Source organism: Ruditapes philippinarum, unplaced genomic scaffold (assembly GCF_026571515.1).
Source record: "Ruditapes philippinarum isolate M1 unplaced genomic scaffold, ASM2657151v2 ctg7648_1_1_1_1, whole genome shotgun sequence".
In the NCBI taxonomy this organism is placed as follows: domain Eukaryota; kingdom Metazoa; phylum Mollusca; class Bivalvia; order Venerida; family Veneridae; genus Ruditapes; species Ruditapes philippinarum.
This window is the reverse complement of record NW_026862176.1, coordinates 29,151-46,344: the sequence shown is the minus strand read 5'-3', so window position 1 is coordinate 46,344 and position 17,194 is coordinate 29,151. Positions and strand designations below refer to the sequence as shown.

At 32.1% G+C, this 17,194-nt stretch overlaps 1 protein-coding gene across 1 annotated transcript; it reads right to left on the bottom strand.

Moving 5' to 3' along the window:
* Window positions 1-2,214: 2,214 nt before the first annotated feature.
* On the bottom strand, window positions 2,215-12,545 carry LOC132718178 (uncharacterized). Its single transcript, XM_060701812.1, has 9 exons — window positions 11,954-12,545; window positions 11,573-11,671; window positions 10,874-11,284; window positions 10,249-10,524; window positions 9,737-10,044; window positions 9,218-9,310; window positions 8,651-8,773; window positions 6,600-6,727; window positions 2,215-2,245 (listed from the first exon to the last, which is right to left on the bottom strand). Exons 1-9 carry the CDS (start codon window positions 12,003-12,005, stop codon window positions 2,215-2,217), a joined length of 1,521 nt encoding a protein of 506 aa, XP_060557795.1. The 5' UTR covers window positions 12,006-12,545.
* Window positions 12,546-17,194: the final 4,649 nt, after the last annotated feature.

Genomic DNA, 17,194 nt, shown 5'->3' with positions numbered 1-17,194 from the left:
CCTTCTTCCCACGATTGTATCAAATTATAGCCCTGGGGGTCAAAATCGGCCCCGCCCCGGCGGTCATTGGTTTTCCTTATATGTATATAGCTAAAATCTTATAGTAAAAACTTTAAAAATAATCTTCCAGCAATTGACAAAATGCTAGAGGTTAAGCATAACTTACAATGAAACCATTGTTGTAGGTGAACCTCTAGCAAGATAGTTCAATTATAGCCCCTGGGTCAAAATTGCCCCCCGGCCCGGGGTCATTGCATTTTCAATATATCATATAGTAAAAAATCACAAAAATCTTATTGTACTGAAGGTAAAGCTCTTAAAGCTTTAATATTTGTTAAATGATATCATCTATAAGTACTCTACCAAAGTTGTTCAAATTTTGCCTCTAGTGTCAAGATTAGCCTCGCCTCGGGGGCCATAGGCTTTCCTTATATGTATATATTAAAAACTTAAAAAATCTTCTTCTGTGAATTGACAAAGGCTAGAGATTAAATATATGGCATGAGACTTTGCGAAGTGAACATCTACCAAGATTGTTCAAATTATAGCCCTGGGTCAAAATTGCCCCCGCCCCGGGGGTATTGATTTTCATTAAGTACATATAGTAAAAACTTAAAATACCTTCATGTAAAGACCCAAAACGCCTAGAGCTTAAATATTTTGCAGAAGGCATTGTCTGGTAGACCTCTACGCAGATTATTCAAATTATAGCCTTGCTTGGGGTCAAAATTGGCCCCGCCCCGGGGGTCATTGGTTTACATATAGTAAAAAAATAAGAACTAATTTTGTCTGAAGGTACAAGGCATAGAGCTTTGATGTTTGCTATATAATTTTCATCTATAGATCCTCTACCAAAGTTGTTAAATTTTTTCACCAGGTGTCAAAACTGGCCCTGCCCGGGGGAAGTGATTCTCATTATGTACACATAGTGAAAACAGAAAATAAAACAAATGTTTTCTAAATGGGAGAAAGCTACAGCTGAGATATTTGACTTCAAATGATGTTTAATGGACCTGTATCATGATTGTTTTGAATTAAACCCTTGGGTCAAAATTTTGCCTTGCCTAAGGGGACAGTGACCTACTTTCTTGTCCTTTGATGTACAGCAATGACATTTTGACCATGTTCACAGTTTTAGTTGTAAAATTAAACTTTGATATCAGGTGACCTAGATTTTGATGATGTGACCTACTTTCTTGTCCTTTGATGTACAGCTATGAAATTTGAACCATGTGCACAGATTAAGATGTAAAGTGAACTTTGATATCAGCTGACCTAGATTTTGACTAACTGTGTTGTCCTTTGATGTAGGCTTTGTGAAATATGACCTTCACCACCAAATACACCAGACTCAAGTGCATTGATATATTCCTACCCTGATCTTTTATTGGATTAACAATAGATTTAACCACTAATCTGATAATAAGAATTAGATAGGTCAGGGATCTATGCATACTGACAATCTTCAATTGTATAGAAACAACAAAATCTGTTCCTACACTACTATTTAGTGTTGTATTAATGCGTGTGTGTGAAAAAAATAGCTTAGCTCTAGACATAGCTTCATACTGAAGATTGCGGAGTGTTTGTGACATACCCAATTTAACGAAGGGTCCGTTAGGCAAAGATGGCAGTGCATATTGGCCAACTGTATGTTTTCCCTGATTGTGGAAGATCTTGCCCGAGTTTAGTCTTAATAACACCCATATATTCGTTACAAATGTAGTATGATATTTAGCAGGGAAGGACGTTTTTACCTGGGAATTCAAGTAGTCAGCTAGAAAACAATATACATGATTAAGATTTTATAATGTTTTTATAAGAAAGATTTATAAAAACACCAACCAGAGATTTTATTTATTTCAAGCGTATAAAGTGAATTAACATACATGTATATAGCATTTAAATTAAAAAATATTCGAAGAGCAATCGGAGTTGTAGCAACACTATTTTTTAAATTCGAGCTGCAAACTCGATTCTATCCGAACAAATTCTTGTGTCAGACATGAACAATGGGAGTGAAATATAGATTGTATAATTAAATTTCTGTTTTTCACTCCGATAAACTGCATCTAATTCGAAGTAATTTTTCATAAATAAAATTGAAAGGAGAGAAAAAGTGTACAGAATGAATAAAAACATTTATCAGGTATCAGAGATCAAAGGGAAGGTAATTCTTGAAAAAAGTGTAAGCATGGTAAATGCCGTCAGTAATCAGTTACCCCCTCCTTCTCTCCCCCACTCCCTGAAAAAAAATTAAAAAGATAATGTATAGTATATAATATTTTGAACTAGCTATTAGCACTGTCAAATTTTCGGACGTTTTTGCATACAGTCATCTTATCGCACCATTGCGTAAAAATATATCTTAGCACAGTAATTTTTGCTATGCAGCTCAAAAAAGTATTTACATAAGTTTTAAGAAGAAACAACATCCAACATTCACAATATTGGCTTTCATTCTATAACTTCGTCATGGACACAAAATTTAAATTCCCTCCCAAATTTTCCCCAAAAACATTTTTTCTCCCCAAGGGGAAGCAATTTCGCCGCCATTAGTTCTGCCCGTCTTTCTGCCTGGGGCCTCTCAGGGGACATGATAATGGGTTAGGGAAAAAAAATTTAGGTAACTGTTCTTTCTTTTTGATGTATTTTTTTCAAAATTTTTTATTGCATTTTTTTTTTATGGGGCTAAAAAAAAAAAAAGAACAGTGAGTAGCCAATTATTGCTGTTCGTTTAGAAGGGTTTCTGTCCTTTCTACCCGCTCTCACAGGACAGTAATAATGTGGCTAGAGAGACAATAGGTAAGGTATTCTTTCTCTTTGATGTCATTCATTCCGTATTGCTTTTATGTGGCTATTTTGGAGGTATTGCCCTTTGTTCATTTTATACGCCCATTTCAAAATTGGGTCGTATTATAGTTTCCCCCCTGGCGGGCGGATGAGCGGATGGGTGGGCGGACGGCTGGGCTAGCGGCGTCCAATATTTGTCCGGAGCATATCTTCTTCATCCATGGAGGAATTTTATTGAAACTTTATAAAAATGTTCACCACTGTGAGCAGCCGTGTCGCGCGCAGTGGTTTAATTAGGCCTCTAGGTTCAAAGTCAAGGTCACACTTAGAGGTCATTGCTTGTCCGGAGCAAAACCTCTACATGCATAGTGGGATTTCAAAATAACATGGCACAAATGTTCACTATTGTCAGTCGGAGTGTCGCGTGCAAAATTCATGTCCCTGCGGCCAAGGTCAAGGTCACACATAGGGGTCAAAGTTCAGATACAAATATGAAAATGTGTATCGGGACCATTTAGTTATAATTCTGTGTGGGATTAAAACACAAATGGTCCTTATCATGACTACTGGTGTGAAACATGTAATTCAGATTAACATATGCAAGGTCAATGTCACTAAAGATGATTGCCAAGGTCGATAAAGATGATAAAATATAGAGGTTTTGCCCAGAACATATCTCCTACACATATAAAGGGATTCTTATGAAACTTCATAGAAATGTTCACCACTATGAGAAGCATGAACTAGACCTCTAGGTCAGAGGTCAAGGTCACACTTAGAGGTCATAGAAAAATGCTTGTCCGGAGCAAAACTACTCAAAACATAAACACTTGTCCGGAGCAAAACTTTTACATGCATAGAAGGATTTCAATATACCTTGTTACAAACGTTCACTATTGTGAGGCGGATTGTTGCATTCGGAACATTTAGTCGTTATTTCATTTATTGAAGGATTGAAACACCAAAGTTCATTCTCTATTACTTTGGGGAAAAATGTGATTTTTGTTAATATTTTGGCAAGGTTTTTAGGTCACTAAAAATGTAGTCAAGGTTAAACATTAAAATTTTAAATTTTATAAAAAATTTTTCCCCACTATGGGAACCCATTTTAAAACTTTGCATAAACCAGGTCTCTAGGTAAAAGGTTTGGGTCACAGTTATAGTTCATTGAAAAAATCCTTGTAAGGAGCCAAACTTCTACATTCATCGGGGGATTTCATTGTAACTTGGCACAAAAGTTCACCATTGTGAGGCTTATTTGGGGGGCTCCAATCCAGGTTCTGTTTTTACAAATAAAGTTTCAAAAGAGGGGTTTAAAAGCTTTTTGTATCTTTTATTGAGGGAATTGAACCACAAATTTGTTTAACAAAATTGATAAAAATTTCTTTTTACCACATTTGTGATCAAGTGACGAGCTTATTTTGCAACAATGTTCCCGTGTTTTAAATGACAGTTGCATAAACAATTTGAAAATATAATGTGTAACACAAGTGATAACTCTTAAGAAAGCAAAATAAGTTAGCTTTATTTTCCTTTTTTCCCAAAAATAAAGTTCATGGGCAAAATTTTTTTACAAAATTTTATCAATAAAATTTAAAAAGATTAAAAATTAATTTTTTTGGGTCATTTCTTAAAAGAAATTTTTAAATTTTTATACGTTTAGCAAAAAATTTTAGCGAACACCAGAAAAAAGGTTGAAGGACAAAACCTAATAGCTTGTCTGCGGATTATAATGGATTTTAATTTCGGATTTAACTTTATCGACGAACAAATGCAAAACTATGCAATTCTAACGTTTTTAACGTAAGTTTTTGAAACAAAAAACCATTGGAGATATTGTCTAGCCGCTTTGGTTAAATAAGGTAAATGTCCGTTTCCTCAGAATGTATAAAACTATTCATTTCAAATTTGGAAAACATATTTATTGTAACACAACGACGCCATTTTAAATAGTTACATAATTCTAAAATTATGTTATGCAATTTAAAGTTATGCATTTTTTTCAACTTAGATTTTTAGCCCTGGTTTAACTTTTTTGTTTAGATGCATTTCTTAGAAGCAATCATAGTCATTCACCTCAAACTTGATACACTTATTTACATTCAAAATATAGCTTTTCCATTTTCAAAAATTGCAGAAAATTTTTCAAAAAATGTTTTTTGCAAAGTTATCCCCCTTTTTTCTTTATTTTTATTTTGTTTCTAGACAAAATTTTACCAAAAATTTTAAAATTTAAATTTAAATTTTTCAAATTTAAAAAAACCTTTTTTTCATTTTTTACTTGGCATATTTTTCTAAAAAAAATTTTTTTAAGTTAAATATGTACCCTTTTGGATTTTTGAAATTTTTTTGGAAATACTTATTTTTTTTAATGGTTAAAGTTTTCAAACAGTTTTTAAAAATATTACCATTCCCATTTTGAAGATTTGTTCTTTTTCCCAATTTAAAAAATTGCACTTTAAGTTTTGAAGTTTAATCCAAAAAACCCAGTTTTGCTGAATTTTTTCCCCTTTTTTTTAAATTATTTGGGACTTGTGCCTTTGGCTAAAAAAAAATTAAGGTATTCACTTCAAACTTGAAATAACTTGTTGACTATTAGGTGAATGTATTTTTCTTTGAAAAAAGCATGTTTGCAAGATTGATGGCCTTTTCTGTGATGAATGTTTTCTTCGACTATCCAGCATTTGAAAATTTTGGAATTTGCGTTGTGGCGGATAGGTCTTATTTTAAACTTTGCCTTGTATATTTAAATTTGGAGCACAAAAAACTAAGAAGTTTGCTACTTGTCTTTTGATATTATTGTTAAATGGGAACTATTCTTACGGTTACAACCAATCAGGTTTCAATAATTCTAAACTAGATACTTTTTTAAAAAGTCTTCGGTATCTTATGTAAGAATTTTTAAGATATGTTTAAACCTTTTTACCCTTTTCTCTGTCGAAAAAATATAAATACTGATTTATTAGCAGTGACACATTTTTTAACTTAAGTGTTTATCTTCCCTTTGACCTTGAGATTGGATAGACAAAACCTACCAGGCTTTTAAATAATTCACAACACTGTTTCGTGCCAGGCTATTATGGAATGAATGACATCAAAAAACCGATTATGTCGATTTGATATTCTGCATCAGATAATCTTTTGAAAGTGTTTGTGATTATCTAAAGTCAATATACTGATTATCAAATTGATTGAATTTACATATGATTAAAGTTTGAATAGGCCATGAAACTTGTAAAACTCTTTAATTTAATTAAAAAGTAAAAATATATGATATTGCTAATCATCGCATTCCGTTTTATGACGCAATCAAATCAGAAATTTGCCATAATATTGTAATCAGTGTGTATTTGTTTTGAAAATTTTTGGTTCATCTTTGGGCACATCCAAACTGAATTTTAAATTTTTTCAAGATATTATTTTTTGGACAGGAATTTCAGATAGCCGTAAAGTAGCTTTTTTAAATTGCATACTATTCAGTTATTTTTTTTTCATTTTGTCCCCATAAAAGGGCACAAATTTACAACAGTTTTTTTTTTTTGGGATTTTTAACAATTTTTCACAAATCAAATTTTTTTTTCCACTAATTTTTGGTTAAATTTGTTTAAAAAAAATTTATTTTATCCATTTTGAAAAAAAAATTTTTATTTTTTACCTAGTTTTGTTTTTCCTTTTTTCCCAAAAAAAAAAACACTTTTTTTCTTAATTTATAAACTAAAAATTAGACTATGCTGTCTTTTTTTAAATTAAGAAGTGATTTTTTTTATTGAAAAATTAGAAAAAAAATTTAAAGATAAAACTTTTACTTTTTTACTAATCTGGGTAACGCCAAATTATGCAAACTATCTTCCATGTAATATGCGAAGTCTTCAATTGTCCAAAACATGGCACCAACAAGGCTTCGTACTTCTTCCATTTTCACATATAATTTATCCTAAATGATATATTATTTGTTCATATCATGTTATTCATATAGTTATTTTTGTTTTTGTTTTACATTATTTCATTTAATCATTATCATGCAATTTTTAATATCATTAGCATGTTATGTTTTCTATATTAATAGAACAAAACGATTGGATGAACTGAGTCGTTTACACGTTCTTAAATATGTAGCACATAACCAAATTAGTATGTTATGTTTTTTATCATACAAAAGAATTACTTAATTGTTCGAAAAAAACAGGTGAAAGAAATATACACATGTATATGTAATTTGTTGATGAACATTTATTGCGATTAATCAATTAATTGTCATGATAAATGTCAGATAGTATTTCAATAGTAGGCATATTAACTGTGAAACTACAACAAACATTTATTCAAACATAAATACATTATACATTCTTCTGTATGAACATGTATTCCACTTCTAACCGTGTTACTTTGATAATAGAACAAAATCAGTATAGCTTTCAATACATTGATGTATACAGACTAAATGCCATCGATGTCATATATTAATTTTCTTACTTTAAGCGATGATTGGGAGTTAATCATTATCCACCATTTAATAATCTGCTTAAATAGTAAAATGCTTAGCTTACTACAAGGAGTGATCAAAAAGAATTGCATACAGGTCTGTTGCTCAAAATCCTCGAGAAAATGGCAACATATCAATGCAAAACTGTATAGAGCTGCTCAATACTTACATACTGATATTAAGGGCCAGTTACACAGACGGTCGGTACATAATGATGTTAAGGGCCAGTTACACAGACGGTCGGTCCCCAATCGGTCATTTAATTTTAAATTTACTCGCTGTAATTTTACATATCTCAAGATATAGGTTGCTGCCGGTTATTTGTAAAATATTTCCACCGATCGAGAATTTTAAACATGTTTAAAAAAAGCCTAGTCGGTAATTTTTCACCGATAAAACTTATCATTCCCTAATAGCAGTTGATTGGTGGAAAACAGGTGACCAATAGGTGATATCAGTTTTAAATACGTTGTCATCGGTTCACTCCATAATTTAGCTAAAAAAATACCGATCAATCACAGATTGCTCTGTGTAATTAGGGTGTTAACAGCTATATATAGTGAACAATAACGATTTTGAAATCGAATTCGCATTCTTTAAGTACCGCAGTAAAATTGCTTGGTTAAAACGTTGATAAGAGAAAAGAAATATTGGCTTATTTAAAAGCTTGTTCTAAGTTTAGTTATTCTTTGAAGGAAATATTTGCTAAAAAACTCTGATATTTACAATTCCTCTTTTGTTTTCTATAACACAGCAGACTGAAAACGAAATTTGATTATTTAAGATACGGGCAACAAGCTAGCAGTTTAGTGCAAATTGATTTATGGTGAAATTTTCTCCCCTTAGCAAATGAATATACCAGTGTAAAAAGAAATAAAAAGTGTTCATGGAACAAATATAAGGATATAGCACTGAATACCACTATTAAAACAAATGCCGATTTACCATTTTCATTAAAATATGAACGACATTCTCACGATAATGTCCCAGCTCGTAACTTAGCCCTTTATAAACTAAAAGACTTTCAGAAATTAAAAAGTCTTCGTGGGATGTAGATACTTTACAAGTCTGACGCTTAGATCTACCTTTTTTTCAGTTGGTTAACAGAATGCAAACTTCCCCGGAAAAGGATCAATCAACGAACACTTTTAGGAAATGGAGTATTTCGAGGGAATGGCAAAATTAGTGATAACTTTAATTTAAAACATCCTATTTTATACGAAAGAAGCAAGTAATTGTTTTCGAACACTCCTTGTAGATTTCTCTAAAATTCGATTGGTTTAAATTGAAATCAGATATTGTTCATAAAGTTACGTTTAAAAGGGGTACATATCTTATCAAATAGGTTGTAAGAAAATGTTCAAGTAATGTTACCAAAAATGAGCGATCGCTTTCAATCAACGTAAGACTGGCCAGTTCACAGTACACTAATATAGCATTTAACGAATTCAAGATTGCATGTAACGTATTCTTGTGCAAGTCTCCTTCCGTTTCCACCTAATTTAATATACAAACAAAAATTGGTAAAGAGTTATTGAAGTAATTAAAGATAATCAAGTATTTTACGTAAGTAATAGAAAGTAGTATAGAATCAATAAAAAAAAAGAATAAAAACGTATCTTTCTGGATTTGCCTACAATGTTTTGATGAAAATTTCTTTCAAATAGATTTGATGATATTTGTAAAAAGTCAATATTTGGCTAAGTTAAATAGGAATTGAATCACAATTACCAAATGATTTGTTTTCGAAATAATTGTATTGATTTAGCAAAAATAATAAATATCAGACACTAAAAATTGCGTTTTCTAAAATGATATAGTACAAACTTGGTATGGATTTTATGCATATAATTTAATGTAAAGTAGATGTTTTCAACTGAAATGGCATTTTCGTATTTGAAAAATAATTTTAGATTTCCTTCATACAAAATCTATACTTACTTCCTTCAAATCAGTTGCTGTACTCGCCGAGGATATTGCAGTTGGAATATCTTTTCTTATTTGACTTGTAATTTCTATCTTTTCCGTTTCCACCTAATTTAATATACAAACAAACATTGGTAAAGAGTTATTGAAGTAATTAAAGATAATCAAGTATTTTACGTAAGTAATAGAAAGTAGTATAAAATCAATAAAAAAAAGAATAAAAACGTATCTTTCTGGGATTTGCCTACAATGTTTTGATGAAAATTTCTTTCTAATAGATTTGATGATATTTGTAAAAAGTCAATATTTGGCTAAGTTAAATAGGAATTGAATCACAATTACCAAATGATTTGTTTTCGAAATAATTGTATTGATTTAGCAAAAAAAAAAATATCAGACAATAAAAAATTGCATTTTCTTAAATGATATAATACAAACTTGGTATCGATTTTATGCATATAAGTTAATGTAAAGTAGATGTTTTCATATTTGAAACATAATTTTAGATTTCCTTCATACAAAATCTATACTTACTTCCTTCAAATCAGTTGCTGTACTCGCCGAGGATATTGCAGTTGAAATATCCTTTCTTACTTGACCTGCAATTTCTATCTTTTCCTTACTGCTGTGTTCTTCTTGTTTAACAAGTGTCCCCATCTGCTGTTGCTCTATATCTTTCAATGATAACTCTTTAAAGACTCTCTCGACATATTCGCCGTCTTCGTCTTTAAAAGTTTTAATAATTTCCTTTTCTTTTTTATCGAATTTCGGACTCTGATGATCACTTCTTATTGTTTGCGTATTTTCTTCCGGTAATTCAACTTTGTTGCCGATGCTTGAATCTATTTGTTTCAATATCGACAAGATAAAAAGTCAATTGAAAATTTATCATACGTCATTTCAAGAAGTATAGATTGTGTCAATCGTACTTTTATTATTATTTTTGCTATAGATTCTTTATTGAACTGTCACCTGTCAAACGCATAAGAATCAGTTTAAAAATACAATGTGTTAAAATAACATCATAATAATAAATGAAAGCTAACCGTTAGATTCGTGATTCACGTTTGTCGAGAAATTTGCTTGGATTAATAGATTCGGAGTGTGGAATTCTGATTTCAGTTCTGCTTTCAGTAACTGTAGAAAAGTTTCTAGCTTATTGTTACAGTCTCCCTCGAATGACCCGCTACCATCCGACCCAACTTTTTCAGCTGATAATGATAATGAATGCTTTCTGATATCATCACCGAGAAGTTGTGCGTTGTCACTTTGGTTCGCCATGTCGATATTGTGTTCTTTTAAAACATCTTCGACACATGAGACTGAAATATATAATCAAGAAAGCAGCTCCTACAAAAACATTATTATAATTGAAACTGATGTCAAACAGCAAAATAGTTTGTTCTAATAGTTTGTCAAGTTGTATTGTATTACTTGTTTTTCATGCTATAATCATAGTAGGTCAACGCCATAACTATTGAATATAGGATGTATAACTCTTTCATCAAAGTTGTTTTTTAAGTATCGAGGGTATGAATGATTGGTGGCTCTACCAACGTTAATGCATCATCAGTACCTTGCAAGGTATTTATGGTTATGCAACACTATCACTTTATCGGCCACATAAGCAAGGAGATCGATAATTACATTGTGCGAGAACAACTGTCTTACTTGATTTATCTATGACATTCCAAAATTCGTCTTTATAAATGGTAGTTTCTAAACAAAGCATTTCCTCATGTATGCATTCGGTTAATGCTTCGTTTAAATCTGTTAGTTGCGGTTCTATGAGTCCGTGAGTTTGTTCCCTTATCAAGGCAGCTAGCGCTGTAAAATTAGTACACTCAATATGTAGTTGTATGCATTCGTGTATAACGCCTGTAATTTTCCAGCCTTTCGAAAGAAATCGTTCAAATGTTTTCTTGATTGCCCCCCTCAGTCTTACATATGATTCTGCAGGTATGCTAGATTTGAAATCATTGTCCTCATGAATGACCTCTTCAAACAACTGTTGTAAAACATCAGACATTTTTGCTTCTTCGTCATCACTGACATTTTTTAAATCAAGAAAAATCTTAACACCTGAGGTGAAAAATAACGTATAAGAATATGTATAGTAAGAAAAAGAAACAATAAAAGTATTTGTATAATAAGGTCAAAGAAAAATAAACAAAATAATATATTTTGAAGCTTAAGAATAAAAAAACTTATAGTTAATTGTAATGAAGAGGTGAAGATTATGTTTTTGTATATAGCATTTATAAACACTTACGATATATTGTTTAAAAAAAGTTGTTACTTATATGTTTAGACATGTCTTCTTCAAATATGAGTGCACATATAAACTAGGGTAAACATGGAAGCATTTACCAGGAACTGTATTGATTCTTGAACTCTCACCAAGCATCCTTCTGATTAATTCCCGCGTATCGTCAAATTGTTCCAGCTTTTGTAATATTGATTCCCCAACTGTAAATAATTAGGAAAATGGAATTTTAGACAAAATTATTGTTGAGGGGACAGAATAGTTACTGAAAAATAAAAGACAATTAGCACTATTATGTAAAGCAATTCATAAAATAATACAATTTTGTGTGAGGTCAAGCAACCGCATATGCTTAATCGCGATGATCAGTCTCAACATTTAAAAAATAATTCAATTATCCGCAGTTCTGATCAGAAAAAATTAATTTTGAAATATTTCGAAATCCAGACTAAATATGTGCCGCATGAAATACAATCGATACGTACCATGGTCAAGTTTTTCACTAATATCCATTTCCATCACATAGAAAGCGTGCATTTCTTTAAGCGTTTCATCAAGTGAAAGAGTTGCACTTTCTTAATTTTTGATGACATTGTCTATTTCTCTCTTCACATTAAGATCATCAAGTTTCTCAACAAGTCGAGATATTGTGACTTGAATACCGTCTAGTTTGTCTTCATATTCAGAAACAGATATGTTTGGTTCGTTCATGTGACAAAGCTCATTCCGTCGATTTCGAAGTTGATCAACATCTACCCGCATAGAAGACTTTAAATCACAGTATACTGTTAGAACTGTGCAAAAAAGGGATAAATCCCATGTTGTAAGTACAGTGTCACCGTGGTCTGGAAACAAGATTTTGAACTTTTTCTTAGACATGTTTGATTTTATAATTTCTTGCTTTTTTGTGTCCAAAAATTGCTGAACTGTCCATGGATATGGATCATGATCTTTAGGACTAAGTTCTTTGACACGCTTTAAAAGCAGATGATGGCATGCTTGTGTCCCTCCTTTGTTAAGCATGAGACAAAGCCTACAATGTCGTTCAGTACCGGTCGTTGACATTTTGATCCAGATCTAAAATTTCAGACAACAATGCATAACTAATGATCAATAATGAATTATTTAAATAAGAGGAAAATGGAATTAATTTAAATCACAATTTGTTATATTTGTGTTAAAAGATTACTTAAGCCATCATACCATTTGATTCACATTCATAAGACAAGTGGACGTAATAAACGACATATATATATATATATATATATGATATATATATATATATATATATATTATATATATATATATATATATATATATATATATATATATATATATAGATATATAATATATATATATTAAGCTGGTGTATACCATGCTGTGCCTAATACAACAGCTACAGACTTTGTGACCTCCTTATTTAAAAGAAATGAACGTTTAATTCCAATTTAAGACTTCCAATAAACTTTATACAGGAAATTCAACATTTTATAATTAATGGCCGTAAAAATCGCTACCAGCAACGCGGGTGTACTACTTCTACATGTGTATTATAAAAATATAGGTTGCACACTGTTGGTAGACGAAATATCTTTATTTACAGTAGACCAAAGTTCTGTAATTTATTAGCGACTTTGTGTCTGTAAATTGATAAGTTGCTTCCTACCTCCGGCTTACGCACAACTTAAATATTAACATGAATTGGTAACAAATTGAATCTGGGAATACCTGCAGATGTGTCTACGGCGGACACTTTAATGCCATTTCACGAAAAGCGGCGGGATAAATTGCCCAAAACTCGAAGCAAAACCATAAAACTATAGTCATGATCTTTTAATATTGTGATTAATATAAGTAAGGATTTCACTGCTTTCTAATAAGTTAGAAAATTGCAAGGTGTATGTCTACTAAATATGAAAGAAATCTGTTAGTAAATGAAGCAAATGTGTGAGCAAATGTGTAAAAATCTATTTTAAGCCCTGGTAACCTTGACCAAGCTGACCCCTAACTACATCCAAAGATTGAAGATACCTGTCTATCGATAAAGGTAACACCTGTCAAGGTGTAAAAAGTATAATATTTTTGGCATAAGTGATCTTGACCTTGACCAAAATTGACCCGTAACTTTACCCAAAAGAAGTCAACCTCCCTAGGCATGCCCGACTTAAACATGAATTCAAAAATAAAGGCTGTTTTGGCTTAAAAGTATAAAAATAATTACAACAGTCACATTGGAATATACATGAACCATACCAGGCCCTTTTTTCAAAGTGAAACAAAGATAACAGCCGGGAAAAGATACAAGACACAGTTATATAACTTGCCAATATCATAAATTTTGTATTGATAAGTAAGTGTGAAGTCATATGTTTAGATAACATTTAGGACACATCCAACTTGACGGTTTACGTTAACTAACCACATCCTTTTCCAAATGCTGAAAAAAGGAAGCCATATTTATGTATCTCGCCAAGAATACAGTGTATGCATTTCATATTGATAAGTGAATATGTAAAGAATGAAGACATTGAAACAGGTATAACTTAAGATAATTTCAACTTGCGATGAAGGTTAACCTTATACGGACAAACGGACAGGCGGACGATCCAATTACTATATGCAAAGTGGAATAAAATTATTCTGCCTCTAGAACTTCGATACTTTAAATAATCAACAAGGTGTTCAATAAAGTGTTGTAATGATAGATAATGTAAAAACGATCGTATTTCATTAATAAGTTTTAACATCTATGAAAATATATCAATTATAATGAATGAATAGCTTTCGCGTCATTAAAGAGGTAACCTGACCCGAGACTCTAGCAATTTATGTTTGTCCAATATAATACAAAATATTGATTGAAAATTTGACATTGTTCAAATTATTACCATTTGAAATACATCAAAATAGACATTGCCTTTATTGATTTGATTTAGGGATCAAATAAAACCTTAAAATGTTGATCTAACTAAAATATGTACAGCTTAACATTGTTTGTTGTTTTTTTACGAACACAATTCAATATTTAAAATTTAACGTTTCTCGTTAAGATTCAATAAATTATAACTATGGAATAACAGTGGGCGCTTTGAACTCCTTTTGAAATCTTCTTTGATTTGGTAGGTTAAACAAATTGTGCGGGTTCTATTAATATCAAATTAATTTCGTTATATTTAATTTATAATAGTAAATTAGATTTAACAACACTCATTTATTTCAAAGCAGTGCTTATAATGTGTGACTTTAAGTGATCAATATAAGTTAGATTTTAACCGCCTCCGTGGTCGAGGGGTTAGAGTCGATGACTTCTAATCCAGTTACCTCTCTGGCGTGGGTTCGATCCCCGGGAGATGCTTTGGTAGTCGGAGGAAGGTAGTCTAGTACTGGTGTAACTCTCCAGGAACGATGGATAGGAAACTACCCGCCTATATGACTGAAATACTGTTGGAAAAAGGCGTAAAATGAAACAAACAAACAAAAATTGAAACTGATTAAATTACTTAAGTCGATTGAATGTCACTAACTGATGATTATTCCGGTTTTCCTTTTATTATGCCCCCACTTCAAAGAAGAGGGGGTATATTGCTTTGCATCTCTGTCGGTCCGTCGGTCCGTAGACCAAATGGTTTCCGACTGATAACTAAAGAATTATTAGGCCTAGGAACTTCAAACTTAGTATGGTGATTGGTCATGACAAGTAGATGACCCCAATTGATTTTGGGGTCAAGGCGTCAAAGGTTAAGGTGACATTGACCTTGTAAATAAAAACAGTTTTTGATCAATAACTAAAGAACGCTTAGGTCAAGGAACTTCAAACTTGGTCTGGTGATTGATCATGACCAGCAGATGACCCCTATTGATTTTGTGGTCAAGGGGTCAAAGGTCAAGGTCACATTGACCTTGTAGGTAAAAACGGTTTCCGATCAATAACTAAAGAACGCTTAGGCCTAGGCACTTCAAACTTGGTATGGTGATTGGTCATGACCAGCAGATGACCCCGATTGATTTTGGGGTCAACGGTCAAGGTCACATTGACCTTGTAGGTAAAAACAGTTCCCGATCAATAACAAAAGAACACTTAGGCCTATGAACTTCAAACTTGGTATGGTGATTGGTCATGACCAGCAGATGACCCCTATTGATTTTGTGGTCAAGGGGTCAAAGGTCAATGTCACATTGACCTGGTAGGTAAAAACGGTTTCCGATCAATTACTAAAGAACGCTTAGGCCTAGGAACTTCAAACTTGGTATGTTGATTGGTCATGTCCAGCAGATGACCCCAATTGATTTTGAGGTCAAGGGGTCAAAGGTCAAGGTCACATTGACCTTGTAGGTAAAAACGGTTTACGATCAATAACTAAGGAACGGTATGGCCTAGGAACTTCAAACCTGGTTTGATGATTGGTCATGACCAGCAGATGACCCCGATTGATTTTGGGGTCAAGGGGTCAATGTCATATTGACCTTGTACTAAATGATGGTTTCTGACTAATAACTCAACAACTCGAGTTGCCTTGGTTGATATTTTTATATTAAACTAAAAATGCTTTTGGTATACACATTTGAAGGTCTTATGTATATAACAACTTGGCTGTCATTAATGAGGCCTACATGATTCATAAAATTTATGCAAGATTTGTAATAACTTAAATTGCTGCACACAACTTATGGGGTCACAATAATTATTACCTTGTGACTAGTCATGACCAGTAGATACTAGATATCCCTTATTAATTGTTTGTTCAATAGGTCAGAAGTCATGCATAATAACCTGATCACATGACTAATTGGCTGCCGATAGGGGGCATACATGTTTTACAAACATATCTTGTGTCAATTTGCGATGGTACTGATACCGCCATTTTGCATACGCCGGGTACGATTTGGGTAAACAATAGTAACTAAAACATGCATAATGTGAGTTCAACGTACTTTGCAGGTTGCACACCATTAAATTGTATTAAGTGTGTGTATTTTAAAATTATTTTCTTTATTGATATTTTATTGTAACTATACGGAATACATAGAATGAAAGAAACGTTTGAAGATATTTAATTGAAAGCGTGAAGTCGTCGCAAAACCTACCATAGGCTTTTACAAATATCATCGGGATATTTGGGTTTTGTTTACATACAATAGTCATGAATATTAATAACATAGACATTTTATTTAACATATTTGTTAAGGAAAGGACATAATCGTTATTTTTATGTAAAAGTGTTACATTGTCGTCAATAACTAGTGCCATTGAATGTCTAGATCTTAAAGGTATAACTTAAAGTGACAATGATTCATAGTATGAAACGAGGGATGATCAAAAATTAACCGGACTTTGTAAATGATTCTTTACCTGTTAAATGAAAATACATAAAAATGCACGGAAAATAAATTGGAATCTATCCCCTGAATGATACACAAAATACCAACAAGAAATATTAACAAAGAAAAAAGTTATGCTTTTATTGGCAGGTACATGTAAAGCAATGCCGCGCACGGTATAACTTTAAAATTGATGTTACCGACGTCACAAGCGTACAGCTTTTTACTCATTTCACGGAGTAGGCCAATACGTGGTACAGTTATGCTGTTGATGCGGCAGATCCACTGCCTATAGATAGATATCAATCTCCTACGCAGTGATCTCCCCTTACAGGATTAGATCTCTGCCATCACAACATTTTCGTCAAGATTTTTTGACGATATGAATTTTTTCAATTTTTATATTT

Bases quoted from the DNA above. Each gene is read 5' to 3' on its own strand.
- LOC132718178 (XM_060701812.1), bottom strand. From the start codon at position 12,005: ATGCACGCTTTCTATGTGATGGAAATGGATATTAGTGAAAAACTTGAC. The intron at 9,311-9,736 runs GTAAGTATAGAT...ATATTAAATTAG, and splicing joins CAGCAACTGATTTGAAGGAA to GTGGAAACGGAAAAGATAGA. The intron at 8,774-9,217 runs GTAAGTATAGAT...ATATTAAATTAG, and splicing joins CAGCAACTGATTTGAAGGAA to GTGGAAACGGAAGGAGACTT.